Source organism: Pogona vitticeps, chromosome 2 (assembly GCF_051106095.1).
Source record: "Pogona vitticeps strain Pit_001003342236 chromosome 2, PviZW2.1, whole genome shotgun sequence".
Classification (NCBI taxonomy): domain Eukaryota; kingdom Metazoa; phylum Chordata; class Lepidosauria; order Squamata; family Agamidae; genus Pogona; species Pogona vitticeps.
The window spans coordinates 63,670,443-63,691,997 of NC_135784.1; the positions used below are offsets into that span (position 1 = coordinate 63,670,443).

General features: G+C 43.9%; 1 protein-coding gene and 1 long non-coding RNA gene across 2 annotated transcripts; one reads left to right on the plus strand and one right to left on the minus strand.

The window, feature by feature from the left end:
• Positions 1-831: 831 nt before the first annotated feature.
• Positions 832-19,189, minus strand: GATA2 (GATA binding protein 2). Its single transcript, XM_078385259.1, is given in 7 exon segments — positions 832-4,873; positions 5,705-5,830; positions 12,460-12,495; positions 12,497-12,606; positions 15,853-16,488; positions 17,736-18,197; positions 18,953-19,189. Coding segments are annotated over 6 exon segments (1,437 nt in total). The 5' UTR covers positions 17,965-18,197; positions 18,953-19,189; the 3' UTR covers positions 832-4,573.
• On the plus strand, positions 17,711-20,123 carry LOC140704360 (uncharacterized). The gene is made up of 3 exons (XR_012083517.2): positions 17,711-17,843; positions 18,156-18,216; positions 19,900-20,123. It is a non-coding gene; the product is annotated as an uncharacterized LOC140704360 (long non-coding RNA).
• Positions 20,124-21,555: the final 1,432 nt, after the last annotated feature.

Consider the following 21,555-nt stretch of genomic DNA (forward strand, 5'->3'; position numbering starts at 1 on the left):
GTTTTAACCACTGCGCCACGATATATATATTTAAATGCAAAGGCCTGGATGCATAGAGAGATTTTTGTCTGGTACCTAAGACACACTCCTACAGGCATAAATTGTTGGCAGGCATGTCTCTCCTGGGTGGAGCATTTCCTAATAGTGGCACAAGTCCCACATCTCTATAAAATGTCTCTCTCTTTTAGATATAAGCTTGTCCTTCAAAGGATATAGCAGAAAGCTGGAATACAGCTTTGGCTGATGATCCAAATGTACAGATAGGCTGGGGCAGTAGGAGGGTCTGCTTTTGGTATTTGAGGATTTCAATATTCAGGTTTAGTTTGGGTTTTCAATGTAAACATCAGCATGTTCAATTCAGACAAGAAACGAACAGGGGACAAGGAAATAATTCTAGCAACCTGTGCGAGTCCAGCCTCTGGTTCTTCCATTCTCCTTGCAAAAGTGTTTCAGAGGCTAATTGTCTTAATCAAGAGAGACCCAATACAATATGGCTGTTTGCTATGTTATAGATATGCAGTTGGGACATAAACATCACTTTGAAATCGCAGTAGGATTTGCAGTCCATAAGTCAGTGTCCTGCCCCATGCATACATGCAGGGATGAACGCCCACTTGCTATTTTGTTGTCTAAAGCATCTCCACCACTACAGTGTGGGAAGGAGAAAGAATGTCACTAGGACCATAAGACTTTATGAATCACTTCCTCTGAACTACAAGACTCTGGGGCCACCCTATTCCAGAAGGAGCCTGTATGTTAGGAAGCATGAATGGAACACACTGCCCACAGGAAGCAATGACACCTGGACTACACAGAATGGAGCAAAAACTGTTTTCACAAAAAAGGGGTATTTTTTTTTATTATTCTTAGCAGTATTCACCTTGAAGGAATATGAGGGAAGCATACACTTTTTTACAGACAATATATAAACATGTTGTACATAATTAACAATAACTTAGTTCACTAATCCAAAAATTAAGCAATTTAAAAAAAAAACAGAAAATACTGCCAAATCTTTATGCTGATACAAGTACAAAATAATTTAAATCCTGACTGCTGTTCTTCTACGCTGCAGTGACTGACAATATATTGCACTTTGTCATTTGTGGACCCTTTCCAGCAACCTCATGATGTGTAGTCTCTATTCATAGTAGGGTGGCTTTGTTGGGCTTCCCTTGCTAAGATAAGAGTCTGTTCATCAGTAGCCATGCTGGGTGTGTGTGTGTGTGTGTGTGTGTGTGCTCCCTAATATCATAAATTCCATTTTCTCTCCCAGATGCTCATACTCCCACAGGAATCTGGATTGGTTACAAACAATGTATAACTGTACCATATTTTTAGAAGGTTCTCCTTCCCTCCACATACATACACATACCCTAAATAAAAGATCAATAATTTCTGTCTTGGCCAATTGAAAATATTTCTCCAGGAAAAAAAATATTATCTTTCATTGGTTGGTTTTCGGTGGTGTTTGGTTGCTTGCTTAGTAGTATGGGATTGTTTCTACTCTTTCACAAAGTGCAGCTATATATGCCCAACACAGCCTTCCCCAACCTGGTACTATCCAGATAAACTGGGACTTCTGGTTCCCATAATCCCAACCAGCACGGACAGGATTCTGGGAATTGTGATTCAACCCAATCGGTGGCCACCTGGCCTCTTGGGAAAGCTTGCCTGCACAGGCCAGATAAGGAGGGAAGCCATTTTGTTTTGGATGTTTGGTCTTTTGTTATTTCTCAGGTAACTGAATTACATATTTAGGAAAAACAAAACTGGCATACACCTTTGTCTTTTGTTTTAAGCAGACTTTTGCAGTTAAGATACAATTGGCTTGATTAAAAAAAAATAAGGAAAAACAATAAAAAGCTGTCACAGAGTTAAGCTTATGCAGTTTACATTATTAAGTCCCTCTGCTCACAGGGGCTTTTTTCCCATCAGAAATATAGCTAAATATGTACATCACATGTTATACTGGACCTTGTGATCATGAAAGTCATCAGATCATAACAATTAAGAGAATACACTTCACACTGGCAAGAGCTTTATTTTTTTTCAGTTTTTTAAAAATGTACAATATGGTTTCAGTATGGGAGACCACTTTTTTTCTCAACACTTGTAATTTCCTTTAAAAAATATAAAACATATGCTATACGAAACAGCCGACATATCTCCTGTTCTTCTCCCCATGAGCAGACGGCTTTCCCTTGTTCAACAGCTACTGCAACGTCCAACTCCTGGAAGGATCTGATCCCCATCTCCCTCCTTTTCCTTCTAGTAGAATTTTACACACCTCCTGCCCACCACTCCTCCCCAAGCAGAAAATTTGCTATTAATGCTGCTGCAGAGCCAAGCTACGCTTAAGACACAGGATAGTAGGTTCTACTGCGCAACACCCGCTAATGAAACTGGGAAAACAAAACTGCCCCATGATAAGAGCCTCTCAGTGTTGTTTAGCATGAAAGCTGCCCCAACTCAAACACACAAGACTGCTGGAGGAAGAAGTAAAATGCCTGTTTTGCAAGCTGAAGACAGAGCTTGGAAGAGCTGCTATTTCGGACTATGACCCCCACCCCAGACTCCCACCCCAATCCCAGCCAACACGGCCTGTTGTTTTTCCAAGCTCTAAAAAGTTACAAAACCTTCAGTAGAGTTGGCACCTCTTCTTAAACCATCTCGGGGGGGGGGGGGGAACCAAATAAACCAACCAAAACTGGGAAAGCAAACTGCTGCCACTATGTAACTTGGAATGGAAGAGCTGCTCATTGGCTTAGGTGTCTGGCTGTGGAGCCAGAGGCTGGGAGTTCCATTCCCCCTGTGACTCTTTGAGAGGGGTTTCCACCTCTGCAATTGTAGTTTTACTAAGACAGATGCTATCTAATAAAACAATGATCTGAATCTGTGTTAAAACAGCTTACCACATTTTCAGGACTGTTATCCTATGCATGGTTATCTAGGAACATGACCTACTTATCCACAAACCATCTTAGTTCTGTCAACCAGACCTCGGCACAGAATAGGACTGTGAACTGAACAGCAGCTTAAGGACTAACCTAGATGGATCATGTGGGGGAGACAGTGGTCCCTGGGCAGGCCACTGATGCTACTAGAGAGGTTTAACACCGCTGTGCCCTAACTACACAAAGGCTTGGTTTTCAGGTGTCTTGTCAAGACTGACAAAGGGAGAAAGAAAACAGACTGGGAGCAATGACAGAGAGGGAGGGGCCACTAGGTACAGAGTGGGAGAGGCCGTGTAAATCCGGTCTGAGGATGGAGCACCTGCAGTGCCAGGGAACTGTAGCCTTCCTCCAGACGGGTGGCCTGCAGATACATTGCACTACCAAGTCCATCACAAGGAGACATTAGCTGGAGCAATGGACTTGTAGTCTAATGCATCAGTGGGGCATCGAACCAAGGAAAGCTAGTCCAAAGCAATGCATTATGGGAGGCTGCTCAACCAGTCACTGCAAAAACTGTAGCCAGAAGAGAAAGCAACCAAAGGAAATATGCCACAAGAGGATATGTTACCATCCACTACAACCATTTACATGCCCAGAGCATTTTGATAAGAGAGACATGTTGGCTGCCTGGATATTAGCCTCCAGCTAATGCAAGATTGTTTGTTGTGTATGGAAAACCTTTCAACCCTTTGTCCAGTGTATCTGTCTTCTTGGTGGATGCCATACTTTTCAACAAAATCTTCACCTTGCAGAAAAGAATGCAGAAACTATGTGAAAACAATCTCCACTTTGACACTATTATAACCTACATTAGAACTAAATGTTTCCCTCTCACACACATACGTCCCCCTTCCTAGTAGATCTGCTTAACTCTAAAAGCAATGAAGAAAATCAAAAGTGTGGCCATTAAGCAATAATAATAATAATAATTCTTAAAAATCTGTCTTCTACTAGGGTGGATGTTTCTTTAAACAAAATTTAAAAAACCAAAATAAAACAAAAGATCCACAAATACATGCAAGAGTTTTGAACCTCTTTCTGGGACACAAGAGCAAAATAAATAGTGACTTCTTTTTCTCTCCTTTTATTCTGTATCTGATTTTTCTCAAAAAGTAGATTTCTAAAAAGTTGTCCTTTTTTTTTTTTTTTTTTTACTTCTTTTCTTTCCCGCAGAACATCTTGTGTGACAGAAATCCAGCTTGGGCGGCTATCACTGAGCTTCCTCTGCATCAGGAGGCAACTGATCTCTTTACAATATTCACAGTAATGAACAACAAGAAAGGAAAGTTGGCTCTAGATTCTGCTGCTGCTTCAGCCACCTTCGCTTTCTGCCGGGACTAGCATGTATCTTAATCAAACTGGTGAGTTCCTTCTTTTTCCTTTTACCTGAGGGGGGGAAAGTGCATATCAGGCACCTTTAAGCATTTCCGCAGAAGACCCATCATTTATACAAATTTTAGTCTAGCACTAGGAGTTGAACCGCACTGGAATGAGATCCCCTTTTTCCTTCCTTCGTCCTATCCTTCTTTCCCTTTGTTTTCTTGCTTCTGGGCAGAATCTTGCTGTCACCGTTTGGCAAAACCCAGCACCTTAAGTCTTTCAAGGATCTCCTGATTCTATCCCATGGCTGTGACCATGCTGGATGGATGTGGATGTCCGAACGAGATGCTGGAAGAGGGGTGAATGGGGGTTGGTGTCGGCAGGATGTGTCCCGAGTGGCTGAAAGGTGGCAAGTGGCCCATTGGGGTCATATGACTGGCCAGGGCAGCTGCGCTGAAAGGAGAGGACTTCTCCTGCATGCACTTGGATAGTTCCTCGAAACACTCAGATCCTTTCTTGCTCTTCTTGGACTTGTTCGACATTTTCCTATTCCTGGTCTGAATTCCTTCCTTCTTCATGGTCAGAGGCCTGTTCACCTGCAAGAAATAAGAAAATCAGGCTCCTGCAAGAAAAATGACTTTCTTGTGCTGAATGAAAACTATTCGAACAGTCTTAACCCTGAATATTTCCTTGGCAGGCATAATTTTCAAGCCGAACTGGGCTGCATCTCCCTGTCTTTGCAGAATTCGTTTATAAGTTTGATTTGTTTAATAGATCCATTCTGGGAAACCTCAGATGTAAAAGGCAAATGGAACAGATTCTGGCTGCTTCCACTCTCTCCTTCCCTTGGTCTTCACCCGTTTCCTAATTTTAAAAAAAACATGTAATGCATGGTACCCTAAATTCACTTCAGAAACTGGAGCTTTTGCATTTTAAACAGGGGAAAAAATCCTTTCACTGTGCATTATTTATGCTTAAATATATCAAATGCTTCCTATTTGGAACTGTTTACAAGTTGCTGCTGTTTTTTTAAAAAAGAGAGAGAAAATTTAAATTTAAAAGCTCCAGATTTTTAGAGAAGCACCCCACTTGGATTAACTTTTGTATGATTTCATTTGAAATGTCTCCCGACTTTTGGAAGAGGCAGGAAATCAAATGTGTTCCCATTATTACCAAGGACTGTAACTCTATTTTGCCTAAATTACCCACGCTGTAGAAGCCAAGCTAATACATTGTAATGTCACTGAACCCAGCATCACTATGCCAACAAAGAATGGCTAGGACTTCCCAGGGGAGCCTTAAAGAGCTTTTAAAAAAGAAAAAGACTCTCTGTAATGAATACAGGGGCGAGCAGACGCCATGCAGTTAAAGCATCAATCCCCCAGCTCAGCAAGCCAAAAGAAGGCACAAGGCAAGCAAATACTCACATTGTGCAATTTATAGTAAAGTCCACAAGCATTGCAGACGGGGTCCCCATTTGCGTTACGTCGCCATAAGGTGGTTGTGGTGGTCTGGCAATTGGCACAGCAAGTTCCTGCTCGCCTAGCAGCTGACTAGTTTGAAAGAAAGAAAAGACACATGCATTTGCTGAAGAAGCAGCTCTTTCAGAAGTCAGCTTACAGTGTGACATTAAGGTTTAAAAGCAATTTTTTTCCCATTACATTCACAAGATCCCTCCCCAAATTCCTTTGCATTTCCCACCATCACCACTCATGGTCCTATTCCCTCCCTTTCTGCCGTGATGTACACATTCTCTTTAGAAAGTATTAATCTGGCGCATAATGCTAAAGGGTGGGACGCCTCTATGAACCAGTCCCAAAAACTAATCAGTGGCTTCAGTTTGTTCCTCTCTGCCTTTCAGAACGTCTTTGGTCGTTAGTATGCCATGTGTAGATTTTGGAGAGTGTTTGCTCTCATCTCAGAAGCAAAACAGAATAGGTGCCCGCAGTCATCCAAGTCCCCTTGATGTGGAAGATATAGCATGTATTTGTCACCCCGAGCCCACCCCAGGGAACAGCCTCTCGGCTTCTGTGCTATGGAGCCAAGATAGGAATATGAAGTTCTACTCTTTCCGCAAAGAAATCCACGGGGGCCTCAACTGCTACTGGGAACTGGCTGCACAGGAGGACTAGCCTGGTCTACTACTGTGTGTGTGCTGCGCTGGGACCTGGGAGGTCCACGCTCAAGTTTCCACTGGGCCACAAAACTCCCTGGGTGGCGTTGGGGCCAGCCACTCTTTCTCAGCACTGTCCACCTCGTGGAATTGTTGTGAGGAGAAAATATGGTAGAAAAGAGCCACATGCGTTGCTCTGAGCTCACTGGAAGCAATACAGGTCATAAATGTAACTAGTGAATTAAAAATAAAGACCAAAGTGTGACACCAGGACTTCTCAAAGGATACTGACAAATTGACACACAAAATGAGAGATCTGAAAAGGAACAGGTCATGAACTGATGTCCTCTGTCCCTCACTGCTCTTCCTTTTAGGTAACTTTCGCCTATACCTCTGGCTACAAATGGGAAAAGGTACCTACAGCTTCTAGAATCTCTCAGCCAGCACGACTTAAAACTTCCAGAATCCCACAACTTGCATGAGAGCTGAGGACCACAACGGTGGTGAGATTCTGGAAACCATAATCCAAAGAAGTGACTGTTCTCATTTCTGTTTCCATCATAAGAACCAGAATGAGAGACAAAGGCTTCAAACAGCAAAGCACAATGAGTGGGGGGGGGGGGGGGAAGGGGTCTGCTCCTTAGCCTCATGCTCCTTTTCAGCACACAAACATTTCCTTTCCATGCAATTATAGTAGACCATGAGGGTATCCAACCCCGTGATGCCTGTTTTGGCTCTCCAGTTCCATGTTCAGATAATGAAGTCTGTAGTGCACTAAACAAAGGTCTCAAGTTCTCACTGCCTCAGACTCACCTTTCTGTTTACTTCTATTTCTAGAGCACCATCAATTTAAACTCCAATGTTCTTTTAATGAACGTGCTCTGTATTCATCCATTTCTCTTGGAAGCACAGTATTAATGCAGTCCTGTGTAAATGCCAATTATCCCTGTTTCTTATTATCCAGTCACTTGAATAAATAAGTCTGTGCTGTTTTCTTGCTCAGATGTTAAATACAAGAGAGCATTTAGTTACACCCTGGACGGAAACAACGTAGGCGATTATAATTTAGAACTAATGGACCTGGTGCGTTTAGGAAACTAGTCTATTCAAGCACTCCACTTTACTTGACACTCTATTCTTAAACAAGTAGGCCAGTGAATCTGCCTCTAGCACAGCTGCAGCTCAATGTAAAATGTTGAACTGGAGTAGCACACAGTATATACCTCCATTAAATACCAGTAAAGGTAACTTTTGATGTGTGATAGACAGCTACAGCATTCTTCAGTTTTTAATACATAACTGGTAAGTAGTTCTCCCGTTGTTACTTTGAAAGCAGAAAAATGAAATTTCCAAGAAACAAAAATGAATTATTTGCCCAGCTACTTCTACAAATCTATGGGGTTAAGGCCTGAAACTCGGTACAGCTTAAGTATCTGTGACTAAAGCCCAGGCTGGCAAAACTCCTGTGGATTCCAACAAGGACTGTGTTTAACCTTGCTTGTCCTTAAGGGTGCCGCAGGGCCACATCTCAACTTCTCAACATGAAAGCAAGCAAGGTTTGTATTCAGACAAAATGGCATTTCTTCCCAAGATTGGCACTTGGCTCAATGACCCATAACCCTGTAAACAATAGGGTCATTTCAGACATTTTTGAGAGCTGGGGAGGGAGAATGAACTCCCTCCTTCATACAAAGGGTACAAAAGAAATCCAACTTCAGGAAATATTTTCTGTACACTGTTTGGTGCAGTCTGGTGGGTATGGTAGGGATATATAGTGGGCACCCTCTCCCAAACACACATAAAACAGCCTCCCTGCAACAAGGGGATGATGGGGAGCTGTAGTCCCACACATCTAGAAGGCACCACACTGGAGAAGGCTGGTATAAAACTTTGCTAATCTGATCCTCAGAAAGTCCCGTTAATGTTAGGATACGTACCAACAATACAAATGCAATATGTCCTGCTACATCTCCTTATAGCTCAATCTGGGACAATTATCTAATCTATACAGGTACAATCCCCAGCCAATTTCCAAGACAAAAACAGATCAGTACACAATGACCTAACGGGTTTCTAGGCTACCCTAGATACAGCTGATGATGTCTGATTTGGGCACCTAATCGGGGTGAGAAGTAGCTAGCTAGTATATGGATGGGAGACCAACAAGGGATTAGTAGAGGATCTCCAGCTGCGGCAAGGGAAGAATCCTTCCTGGAAGCATAGAAAGTCACCTAGACTGAACCAAAACTCTGACAGACTCTAAAGCAGCTTCCTATGCTCTATATACCACTATGGCAGGCCATACCAAAGTTCCGTATCATTTACAATAAGATCTCAGCTCCAAGACAATGGGCAATGGATCCTTTTTACAGAGCCAGGCAGTTAATAACTTCAAGCCACCAGACTATAACTGATGTGCCGCCCTTCTTCTCTTTTTCCCCTTCACATTTAGGTAAGTATTAGTATTATTATCAATAGATTTTAGAGAGTTTTAAATGTATTTCCATAACATTGTGGCTGAAATCCTATTGCTTAGCGTATTAAGTCACAAAAATCAATGGAAGTTACAGAGGAGCTGACTTACTAATTTCCCACTTTTGTGTGACTTACAACACTAATAATGAATTTTATTCGACTGTAATATCTGTAACTTTACTGCATTTTAATTTCATATTGTTTTTCAACTGTATTGTAAACACCCCCTTGGATCCCACTTCTGGGAGAAAGGCAGTATATTGAATAAATAAATACATAAATCCTAATGGACTAACTTAACTTGGACCCCACCTAATATATTTCATTCATAAGATTAAAAAGGAAATAAGTCCCTACCTGATAACCACTTTGAAAAAAGATGGAAAAGCACACTTTAAGAATTCATGACAAATGAGATAACCCTCCTGTGCACTCTATTGAACAAGGCCAAATGAAATTAAGAAGAACTGTATACCAGAGCCTAACAAGAGGAAAGGGAGAGGTGTCATTTAAAATGTTTGCCATCTGGCATAGCTCAGGTCTTTGGCTGGGGAGCCAGAGGTTGAGAGTTCGATTCCCCACTTTGCCTCCTTGAGAAAGGCTGCACTCAATGATCTATGGGGTCCCTTCCAGCTCTGCAGTTCAAAGGTGGTGGTTATCATCATCATCATCACTGCATTGAAGAGCTTCCAATTAAAATGCTATTCTATTAACTAAACCTATTTTCAGAAGCTTCCAATGAAAAACTGCATCCTCACAGCTCAAACTATTTGCCCAAACAGCCTAGTTTCCTTCGAAGGGGAAACAGTCTCAAGCCAAGGTCTTCCATGCCAAGAACCACCTAATCTCTGTCTTAACTGGAGGTGCTGGGGATTGAACCTATGACCAGCAACGGATGTGCTCTACCCCCCCCCCAAGGTGCAGCCCCTTCCCAACTTCCAGTCACAGTAAAAACAGGGAGTGTGATGGAAGCTGAAGCTACCGGCCCTGGTTCTCATATGGCATGGAAGACTATTAAGTCTCTCACAGAGCAAGACGCCCAGGCTTCTTAGGACACCGTAAAAGCACTCCCTGTCCTTGTTGGGCCCCCTCAGGGGATTACTCCTCCTCCAAGGAACTTCTGACTGACTTTCTGGGGGAATAAAAGAAGATTCCAAAACTAGAGCTTGGAAAAGCTAGGTTTCTGAGACTACACCTTGCAAAATCCCTGTCAGCACGTAGCCCTAAAAGGGGAACTTTTCCAAACTTGCTCCAAACAGGAGTGAGTGCTCCCTCTCTTCCTGTGCGAATCAGCTGATCCATGCCCCCCAAGGAGATTCACTGCAAACTTATCACAGCACTAACTTGCTACAGGCAAGGGATTACTAAGAGCACTTCTCTCTCTGGAGGACCAACTTTGTACTGGACGCACATCTGGGCTGAAAAGTGCAAGTCTAGGCTACACGCACACTTTAGGCAGCTAGCTGCCCACCGTGCCTTCATTACTGGAGAGCCCCAAGCAGATCCTTATCGCTGGATCAGGACAACTGCTTATCTCTTACTAGCTTATGGTTTTCTGATGTGGTTGTATCCCTCTTTTTATGATTTCATTTTTATTTAGGCTGCTGCATAAAATTTTAAATTTTTTTTTAAAAAAAAAGTAGAACACTCCTCAGCCAATAAGTCATTTTGAGCAGTTTCTCTATAAAACACTGACTGTATTCATATTTCCTAATTTGGCTGTGTTCTGGATGCCTGGAACAGTTTACCTATAATCAATAAAAGATCAATTTTATACAACTTCCAAATTTGGGTGTTTTAGAATGCAAGTGGTTAAGAAATGTTTACAAAATATATTTTTATATTAAAAACTCTCTCATTATTACTGGAAAACAGTTATGCTTTTTCAACATTTATGGATTATATTGGTGGTTGATTCTAAAACTGGTCCTGCCCCACATTCCCTGAACAATTTAAAAACACACTCATGGATACTTTAGAAACCTACTCCCCCCAAAAGCTCTCACCATGAATTAAGAACCTGGGAGTCTCTCTCCAAACATTTGAAAGCAGAAACCTATGTTTGCATATTTGAGATGGTTTATTGATGCTATACTCTTGCTGCTTAACTCTATGGCCTGTCCCCATTTAGTCTGGCATGAATTTCAGCCTGGGAGAGATGATAATGTTACACTGTTGTCTTAACATTTTTCTAGACATGTCAGTCAGTTCAGAAGAAAAGCAAGTAATTAAGAAGCTCGCCCTGCTGAAATTCTGATCTGCAGCCGAAACAATCTAATTCTGGGACAGGATACAAGCATGAAAGCTGCTCCTTTTGGCTTCCCAATTCTAGCTGTGGCAAAAATGGCACGCACACATGCACACAGAGAAATGAGATATTTCATTCTGCACCCCCACTAAACTGCTAGATGATGATGATGATGGTGATTAGCATTTCTTTTTTAACAAGAGCATGAAGCATCTTTGAAATTTCAAAACAGTCAGCCTGACTGGCATGGCTTGCCTATAGAAATTCTTTAAAGCTTTTAGGTCAGGAAACAGATACACAAAGTTTCCTTATCTTCAGAGCACAGATATCCGGATAGGAAACTACTACCAAGAGCTTAGAATTTTAAAAGAAAAAAAATCACTCAAATGAAAATACAAAGTGTAGGTGACTCCATGGAAAAATAATCAGCTCTTTAGAAGGGCAATTAGAGGATTGCTTGAACAGAGAAGTGATGTTGGTTTGCCATGGAATATATGACTGCAAAATTACTTTATCAAAATAACTATGGCAATGGCTTTGACTCAGCTGACATTTATAAAACGTTCTCATCTAAAATACTTCTTCAACGGCGAAGATCTACACAACTAATGATCTCAGTTCCAGTGCCCTCCTAAATTGCCCAAGAGGTCAAATGAATTAAAGCTGTCCTTTCTGGATAAAAGGGACTGAAGAGAGCCAAAGGAACCAACAGGCAATCACAACTAGGCACATACCTCCAAACAGCCAGAGACTGGAAGACATTAAATACACAAAAAGAGAGAGAGAGAGAGAGAGAGAGAGAGAGAGAGAGAGAGAGAATGAGCACCCTACTTGGCTAAGTGATTGTTAAGAGCAAATGAGAAGACTCTCCGGTTTGAGTCTTACCTTCACTATGAACTCAATAAGTAGCCTTAGGCAAGGCAGTGTCTCAGTCCACTATGCCATGCTTCCCACCCACCCACCCACCCACCCTTTCATCATCTACACAATGGGAGTAATAACATTGACCTACCATACAGGATTGTTGTACAAATTACAATAAAATAATAGATTTGACAAAATTCTATTCATACACTCTGTGTGCTTGTACATACATATCCACCTATTAAATCGCTATTGTTCTATATCTTGGCACATAAACTGTTCTGGGTAGAGCCCATGAAATCTGTCCCTAGGCGACATGGTGACCTCCAAATGACATGGATCATATGTGCAGCACAACATCTTGATTCCATGCAGGCTCCAAAGCACAGAGATAGGTCAGGCTGCCCTCTCTCCATCCGATGCATGTGTGTGGTCCCATTAAATCATTTAGCCCCAAACCTAGTAGAGGAAGAAACACCTACCAGCCTCCGTTTAGGTTTAATGAGAGGTCGGTTTTGGACCGTTCATTTTGTGGTAGAGCCCACAGGCGTTACACAGATAATGCCCGGTACCGTCTCTTCTCCAGAGAGGGGTGGCAGTAGCTCCACAGTTGACACACTCTCTGCCTTCTAAATGGAAACACGAAGAAACCGGATTTCTTTCTTTAAAAACAAATTCACAAAAGCTTTTTGCATTGTCCTTTTAGGCAGAGTCCAAAAATCAAAACAGTATATTATTCAATTTTAAAGAAGAAAGGGGGGGGGAGGAACAATACAAAACAAGGGTCTACATTATCTGAAATAGCAAAAATGTAACACACATTTCAAGAAGCAATTTCTCATAAGGTGATCAGATAATGTCTGTCTAACTGAACTTTCAGCAATTCCCTCACAGTATGACTTCCCTAGAATCTAATAAAGTTTCATAGCTATTTTGTATTTTCAGGTGATCTCTCCTGCTCTTGCATCCAGGAATGAACAACAATTCAATAGACTGCATTGCCAACTGGAATTGTTACCTAGGCAAATTGCCGATCTCACCCCCCCCATGCCCCGAATTTCATGTGTTACATATGCTAAAGCAAAGCTTTGTACTAGAAGTCACTTGGAACAATTAACTTTTATTTCTCTACTTTACAGATTCTCTAGAAAGTTCAAATTAATAACTCTGTTCTCTCTTTTGCTAGCTTGTTCACATTATGCATGTTTACTGGCCATTATTTACTGTTATAGATTATCCTTATTTTTAAACAAGGTAGGTGAAGGGGCGAAGGATGTTTACCGGAAGATCTTTAGTATCTTTAGTTTGAGGTCAAGTCTAGTTAATGTAGTAAATTCTGTTAGCACAGTTTATGCAAATCGTACAGTATTTAATGCAGAGGAAATATACTTTGGCCAGTAACTCGAGCAGGCCCTGCTGAGTTCAGCTGCCTCTACGTCTCCTTTAATCTATGGAGTGGGTGGTTTTTAAACAGTACAGGCTGTAGTGAAAAATGAGGGAACTCCGTGAAGCCCGAGTTCCTAGCTTTTGTCTCTCCTTGGGCAGGAAGCTGCAGGAGTCGCCTTGTCGTGAGTTTTGCTTTTCCTACAAAAACATAAAATGGTCACGAACTCTGCCCAGTTTCATTCTACAGGACTGGGCCTCCACTACAAAACATAGCAAAACTCACATCTAATAAAAAGCGTTAATATTGTGGGGAAAGGAGGGCAAGGGGTCAAACTGGGGAGAGGGAGACCCTGCTTTCCAAAACGACAATGTACCCGCCTTGGAACAGTTTACAAAAGTGACCACGGTATAAGGGTTGTGTTTTGTTTTGCTTTTGTAAAAAATGTATACTGCTTCTCTGAACTGGACACAACAGCAGCACTTCAAGTACTGGGCCGCGTGATTTTTCTCTCTCTCTCTCTCTCAATCTCTCTTTGAAAAGAGAACAATATGAACTGAGGGAGTTTGATACAGTAAAATATGTGATTTTATTATTGTTGTTTTTGCAAAGCCTATAAAAGAAGTCATGTTTCTGAATTACTAGCCATGTTGAAAAAAAGATCTGTGCACTCATAAATATCTTATTTTTCTTTACTGTCACATTAAATTCCACCACATATATTTATCACCTTCTGGAAAAGAAGTGCCTTAGAAGTATGAAATACTAATGTGGCAGAAACACACTGTTGTAGCAACATCTAGAATGTTGCATTCACGAGAATACTGTTCATTAAAATGAGTATATTTAAAAGATCCTGAGGCTAAAAGAGTCCCTGTAGCTTGTAGATTTTATACGCAAGAAGAAACAGGGAAATTTTAAAGTTTCTTGTTTAACAAGCAGGGATGAGCAGGAGTTAAGATAAGTGGTACTTATTTCTCTCCCCCAGTTTTATTGGATTCGTTTAAATTAGTATTTACAAGGTACCTTAGTAGCCAGCTCTGGTATGTAAACTATATCTGAACTTTTGCTCTTTGTACAATGTGAAGGAAGTAAAGGCCCTCTGGAAGTTTTAAGAAAATGCACTTGTAAATTTCAGCTCTGAAGAGTGAGTGCTTTGCAAATTGCACTGCTTAATGAAGATTAACAGTGCAATTCAACAAAAGTAACTCAGCTGAAATCTCCCCCAAAGAAGGCAAAGGAATATAGGATCTTGTCAGGCATTTCCAGGGAATACAGCTGGCCTGGGCCTTTATGTGGTTGCGTTGTTAAGAGATTTTCCTATATAAACCCTTATTTGCATAATTCAGATCTGCCAGGGTTTTTTTAACGGATTACTGCATCCCTCAGGCCCAGCAGTGACCGAATGCTGCTGCAGAGACCAGTGGCTGGAACTTGAAGGGAGAGACAGCTTGTCTATAACCAATTAGTAATAACAAACTAAACTTTTGAAAGCTAGAGATGCCCCTGCTGTTCCGAGCTGTTCCCTCAGTCTCATAAAATGCACGAATAAGTTCAGTTTGGTTACCCTTTCTCACTGAAACTCAGCAGCATGAATGTATTCAAGGTCTGAGGAGGGCATTTGTAAAACATCCCTCTGACATTCAAAATCATTTAACCCAGATTAATATTTACCTATCCCTTAATATGTGAAACCATATTTGATACATAAGTTCAGGATATTTAAGTGCTTTTTAAAAAATAATTCCAGGTTTCAGTGTGTGCTTATACATGCAAGAGCAATTCTAATCTGGTTTGATTATTACAATTACAAAATCAAAGAGGTGGTGAATTTAGTCTGATTTAATAAATTGGACTGTGAATAGAGAACGGAACGTCATCATTAATTTAATGTCTAAATACCTATTTATACCCTAATTAGTCCTAGGAGAAGTGGGAACTTTGGAATGGAGTGCATCCTGTCAAGTTATCCCCATTCTATCCCCAACAGAACTGCTGTATGTATTAAGCAATGGTGTAAGTTTTATCAATACACTGACACTAAGTTTGTGAGTTAAGTAAAGAACATAAACCTTGAACCATACATTTTGGAATATTAATTAAGCATATTCCAAAAGATATTCCCTAGTCCACTAGCAACAAGATTATTACTGCTAGTACATTAGTTTCTTTATTTCTTTACTATGTTTATATGCAGCTTTTCCATAAGGTAACTAGTAATTTTTCCAAGTGCAAAGTACTTTCCAGTTGACCTTGAATACCTGAATAAATCCTGCTGTACATAAGAGACAGGATACAGACCAGCACCAAAAAGAACAACTGGGGGTGGTTGCTGGTGCTGCTGCCCCCCTAAGCCTCCCTCCCATGCATGCATACACACACAGAGAGAGAGACACACACACACACACACACACTTCTACTCTCTTTTCTAAAGTCTGGGCGAATTCAGCAGGGCCTCTGGGAAGGGGAGGGTGGAGGATGGTGGCCTTACCTGAGCAAGACCTGGCTTTGCTCCTCTGCTTGGGCGTGAAGCTGGAGGCAGGCCCGCCTAGGAAGCTGCCCGGGTGGAAGAGGCTGCCGCCGTAGTCGTGGGCGGCCGGCACATACGAAGGGTAGGTAGGGATGGGGTGGTGCGTGGAAGCCTGCGCACCCATGGAGGCGGCGAGGCTGCTGCGGAGCGGGCTGGCGCTCTCCATCTTCATGCTGTCGGCCAGGGACACCTGGTACTTGAGGGGCTCCTTGTCGTCCTGCCGGCCGCCGCCGCCGCCACCCCCGGCTGAGGCCGAGGCGGGCGAGGCGGCGCTGCTGCTGGCGTTGGGGTCCGGCGAGACCTCCTTGGGCGGCGTGGGCGGGAAGCCGAAGAGATGCGACCCCGAATGGGAGGCCGGGGTGAGCGAAGAGGCGGAGGCCGCGCTCGACGCCGCGCTGCCGCCGCCAGGGTACACCGAGATGGCGCCGGGCGGCGCGCCGGCCGCCGAAGGGTGCAAGGGCCCCTTGGTGAAAGGGTTCACCGTCCACGGGTTGTGATGGTGGGCCGCCGAGAGGGCCGCTTTGCCGCTGTCCAGCCAGGGCAGGCCGGGGCTGTGGAGCAAGTGAGGCCGGCACATTTGGCTCCCGGTCAGGCGGGCTGCGGAGGACAAGGATAGGGCACCAGTCAGAAAAACTGCAGGCCAAAGCCTGGAGGCAAAGCCGCTCAGCCCGCTTCCACCCCGGACCTTCACTTTTCGCGCTGGCGGTGTCCCGGGCATGCCGGGCCAGACGACCCACCCGTGGACCTGCCCGTCCCCACCAGGGGCTGCATTGGAGTTAGTGGGCCTTGCAGCCTCCGCTCGCCTAATTCAAAGTAGAATTCGGACCTCGAACAGCCATTAACGCACGTGCCAAGGCCCGGGAAAAAAAAGGCACTTCCCTACATCCCAATGGAGGGTAGGGACAAGCCAGGCCTCGGAAAGCGACTTTGAGCAAAGGTTGAGTTTCCCCACCATCAAACCCACCCAAACGAAGAAAGATTGTTACAAAGATGGAAGTTCAGCAATGGGCCGCAGTAACAAAAAAAAGCTGATACTTATTCACGAAATCATTAGGAATTGAGTCGAAAAGTGCAGGAAAGTGCACGCTCCAACCGCCGCATTTTGGAGCAGAGTCGAGCCTCCTTTTGGGGAGTGACTCCCAAAATCTCCCCCTTGACTAAGGCATATTTAGCACGGCCTGGCAGGCAGTTCCCGGCAGACCCACCTTCCTACACTCGGCAACAAAACCGCACCGAACATGGAGGAAGCAACGCACGATCAAGAGGAAAACGCGAGTTGGGAGGGATTCCCCCTCCCCACTGTGGCTTCCCAAAGAGGCTAAATAGTAACACGCATCTAAGCTGGCACATCTCTAAGTAAAGAGGCCCTACTAGGCAAACGGAGGCGTGTGGGGTGTTGTTTTTTAATTTGTTTTGTTTTGAACAAGAACTTTAGTCCCCAAAAGTGTGTCATCTGCACAATGACCCAGAATATTTTTTTAAGTGTTTCAAGTCGGCTTAGATTTCATATCCGGGAAGTGCCCTGGCCTCGCGGCTTGCAAAGGCTAGCCATAACCTCCTCCTCCACCTCCCCACACGAAGACGCCGTTTCCCTTTCCTAATCCCCTTCCTTCTACAACCGACCCCCCTCCCAAGGATTCATGCCCGCAGCCTGTACGGCAGTGGAGGACAACTTCTTCTGGGATCCAAGCCATCCCGGTCGCCCTCCTCCCCGCCGCTTCAGTCGCCAGAGAAACCCCTTCTGGTTCCCGCTCCACTAAAGATTCCCGAGGAAGCCCGAAGCAGAGAAACGGAAAGCATGGAAGGAGGGCGTCGCAGGGTCGCGGCGGGGGGGGGATCTTTACCGTGCGCCTGGCTGTAGGAAACTCGGGCTCTGGCATGGGCTGAGTTGGCATAGTACGGGTTGCCCTGGGAGTCCAGATGGTTGAAGAAGACGTCCACTTCGTCCGGAGGTAGGAGCTGCGCCGGTTCCATGTAGTTATGAGCCAGTCCCGGGTGGTGAGTCTCCGGGTGCTGCCCGTTCAGAACGGCGTGATGGGCCATCCAGCGAGGTTGGTCCGTGCCTACCTCCATTTCTGTGGGTTTCTCCCCCACGCCACCCCTAAAACAAACCCCTTCCTTCTCCAAACCTTTTCCCTTCCCCCCCCCAAGGTCTCGTTTGGTTACTGTTAAGTTTGCCTTTATATGTTGGAGAATGTCAAGGAGCAAGTTGCGTTGGCCTCGGAGGAAAAGCAGATGTAAGCCGTGTCCCCTCTTTTAAACAGGGAAGTTGTGGAGAGGCTCCTGCCACACACCTGGGTCGCCACCTGTAAGGAGGAAGGAACGGTTAGTACATTCTCTACTCTTTGAAGAGGAACGCCGAAGAACACACGCTAGAAAGCTGGCAGACAATGTTGGGGGCGGGAGGAGGGGAAAAGACTCCTTAGAAAGATCAAAAAAGGGGGAGGAGGGGGAAGAGAACCAGGAGGACTCCCATTTTGTCGTTCGCATCAGGATCCCCCTTTTCTACACTGTTTCACTAGTCCCCCCCGTGTTTTTCGAAAAAATATGTTTAGTGCTGTTTTCTCTAGTTGTGAATAACAGGCTCCCCCCCCCCGTTCGTGGTAAAAGAGAACTGAAGGCAGTACTTCGATCAATTTTTTGTTTTCAATTAGTTCAAATCGAAATTAAAATGCATTTTAAAGGCTCGAAAGCCGTGTTTTTTTTAAAAAAAAGCCAAAACACTCCACCGCCACCCGAGCACTCGGAACGCCTGTTCTCCTGCAGCTTAAACTCAGCCATCCTTTTCCTTTCCTTCTCTCTCTCCCCCCCCCTCCGCCGCTCCCCGTCTTGCCGTCCCTCTAACAAACATACTTACAGAGAGCTCTTCCAAGCAGACTGAATCCAACTCCAAATGTTTGAAAAGTTTCTTTATGAGGTTGTAAAGGGGGTGGGGTGGGGGGTGGGGTGACGGATGATTGTTTGGAAGAGGGAAATGCAGAAAAGAGAGAGAAAGTGAGTGAGGCGAAGGAGAGCAAGCAAGCAAGCAAGCGAGAGAGGAGAATTGGATGGAGGCTCTTACTCAGATGGCAAACTCCACTTATTCTGGCCTTTCTTGTAACATCCCCAAAGCATCCTATGTCAGCTCTGGCGCCAGCTGGACTCAGTTCAGTAGACATGATCTAGGGGCTACGCACAGGCTAAGAACCTCCGCCCAGCCAATCAGCAGCTCGGCGTCCAGCCCAGCGTTGCGATTGGCCCCAGAAAAATCCACATTCCCTTCATTTACTCCAAACAGCTAAAAAGCGCTGAACCCGCCAAAGAGGGAGCTGGTCGTCGTTCCCCCCCTCCCCTCCCGCGCGCTCACACGCTCCCCTCCGCGCCGCCTTTTGTATTTTATACACTCCATTCCCCACACATAACTTCTGAGCACAATTTTTCCCTCTCCCCCCCCCTCCGCGCGCGCGCGCCTCTCCCCGCTATCAAGTCTTCTCATTATTTATCGCGTTATCTATCAGAGACGCTGCCTGCTTTTTGTCGGGAAGTGTATCCTTCTCTCCCTGCAAAAGGTGTCCCCTTTCATACCTAGGACCGGGGGAGGCACCGAGGGGTACTTGGCGGGGTGCCGGGAAGAGACGGAAGGAAGGCAAGAGGAAGCCAAACGTAGGAATAGATTTTGGAAGCCAGGCATGCCGCTTGATAAGGACAAGAAAGCTTGCTGACGCAGCTTTTTAAAATAAAACAAAATAATGGTTTGCATTTGTTTAGCTGGTTCCAACCGAATCCTAAATAATAACTAGGAGTGTGAAAGTGAGTCAGATCTTAGGGATCCAGAGAAAGACCTTCAATACAGAACTGAAGTAGGCGCTAATCTGTGTGTGAATTTCAACCAAAAACCTACTGAAAATTAAGAATGGCTTTATTTCAAATTATAAACGCCCAGTTTCTTTCCTGCTCGTTTTAGTACTTCACTTACTCCTGTTTCTATCAATATTAACATTACTTCATTTCCCTCCTTTTACTTCGCAGTAACTAGCCACATCGAAGCTACCAACATGAATCTGACCCAACTCCAGTGGAAGACAGGAGGGCCTGGCATGCTCTGGTCCATGGGGTCACGAAGAGTCGGACACGACTAAACGACTAAACAAGTAAACTAGCCACAACCGATTTTACTGCTCAGAAGTGTGACCTATATGGTATGTTTTATGAGAACCAAGAGGCGCCACTAATAAAGTACAAAAATAATGGACAACATAATTTTTAAACAAGAATCAAGTCTGCGAATTCAAAGTTTGATATCTGAAATGACCATTTCGTTTAAAATAGAAAAAGGCTTCAATAAAAGGAGTTTATAAAGATAATTCTGGGGGAAGTTAATGGGAGTAAGACCACTAGGAATCAATTATGAGTAGAAATATAGATTTGTCAGGAGGGCATATCGTCCTAGAACTCGTAATTTTCTCAAGGTTAATTAGAACAAACGTTATTGAAGAGTCTTCATTGCACTGAATCTTCCTTAAAATGTGCCCTGGTTAAAATATCACTCATTTCCAAGGTACTGATTAATTTGCCTTGTACCCTCTATGATCATGGGATGAGGCATCAGAACATTTACAAGCCCGAGGAAATATATAAACAAACAAATAAATAAATAAATAAATAAATAAATAGAAAAGAACACCACCACCACTCCTAGCAAATATCAGTGCATCTATTTTTCATTCCTTATTTGGTGTTAAAGGAACTTACAGGGAGCAGTCCTCAGTCATATTCTAAATCCTGATTTTATTTTCCAACCCACTATATAAACCATAACTAACTTGCTGTTTAGGTGGTTTTTTTAAAAAAACCACCCTTTTTAGAAAACCAGTTCTGTTGCTTTCAAATTACATAAGCTTTCAAGCCTTCCCCCCACTTTGAACGATCTTCTGCCACTCGCCAGAAGAGAATTTGCCGCTGGCTCAGCAGTTCTCTCTCCCTTAAAACATTTAACAGTTCTCAGGAAAGGAAGAAACTCTGTTCACCCCACGGAATATTTATGAGACTGAAAACATCCCTCCGTGTTTTAAACCCTATGTCCAACCCCCATGACTTAGCATACAAGCTATTTAGGGAGCTATATCCTTCGATCCACCGTTCTAACCCCCGCCTCGCCACTGTGTCCTTTATTTTTCGCTTAAGATCGATGACCCTCCACCATCGCTCACTACGTAGACTTAGCTTCTATGCTCTGAAAAAAGCTGCCTACAGCAGTACGGCTAATATTGAGATTTTAGTATTTGCACCTCTTGTGCTCTTTTTCCCCCCTTTCCTTCCCCGCTTGGGATCAGATCTCAAAATCCTTCCTAACAAATGGGGTATATATTGATGACCCTAATAAAATATTTTCTGACTTTTTGCCCTCCAACCACAATTTTAAATCTTGCTTGTTCTGCATCTCTCTCTCTCTCTCTCTCTCTCTCTCTCTCTCTCTCTCTCTGTGGGGGGGGGGAGGGGGGGAAATCCACTCCAAAAGTGAAACGAACAGAGAGGCGCCTGCCATCGCTGCACCGCGCAAGCGACTGGTATTATTTACCCGCGATCAGATTCCGCTTTAGTGATTCCTTGTAAAGAGGGGAGCTGTAAAATCTTCCTCTTAACGCCTCCCACCCACTCACGGACCCCGCGCCCAAGCCTCCTCAA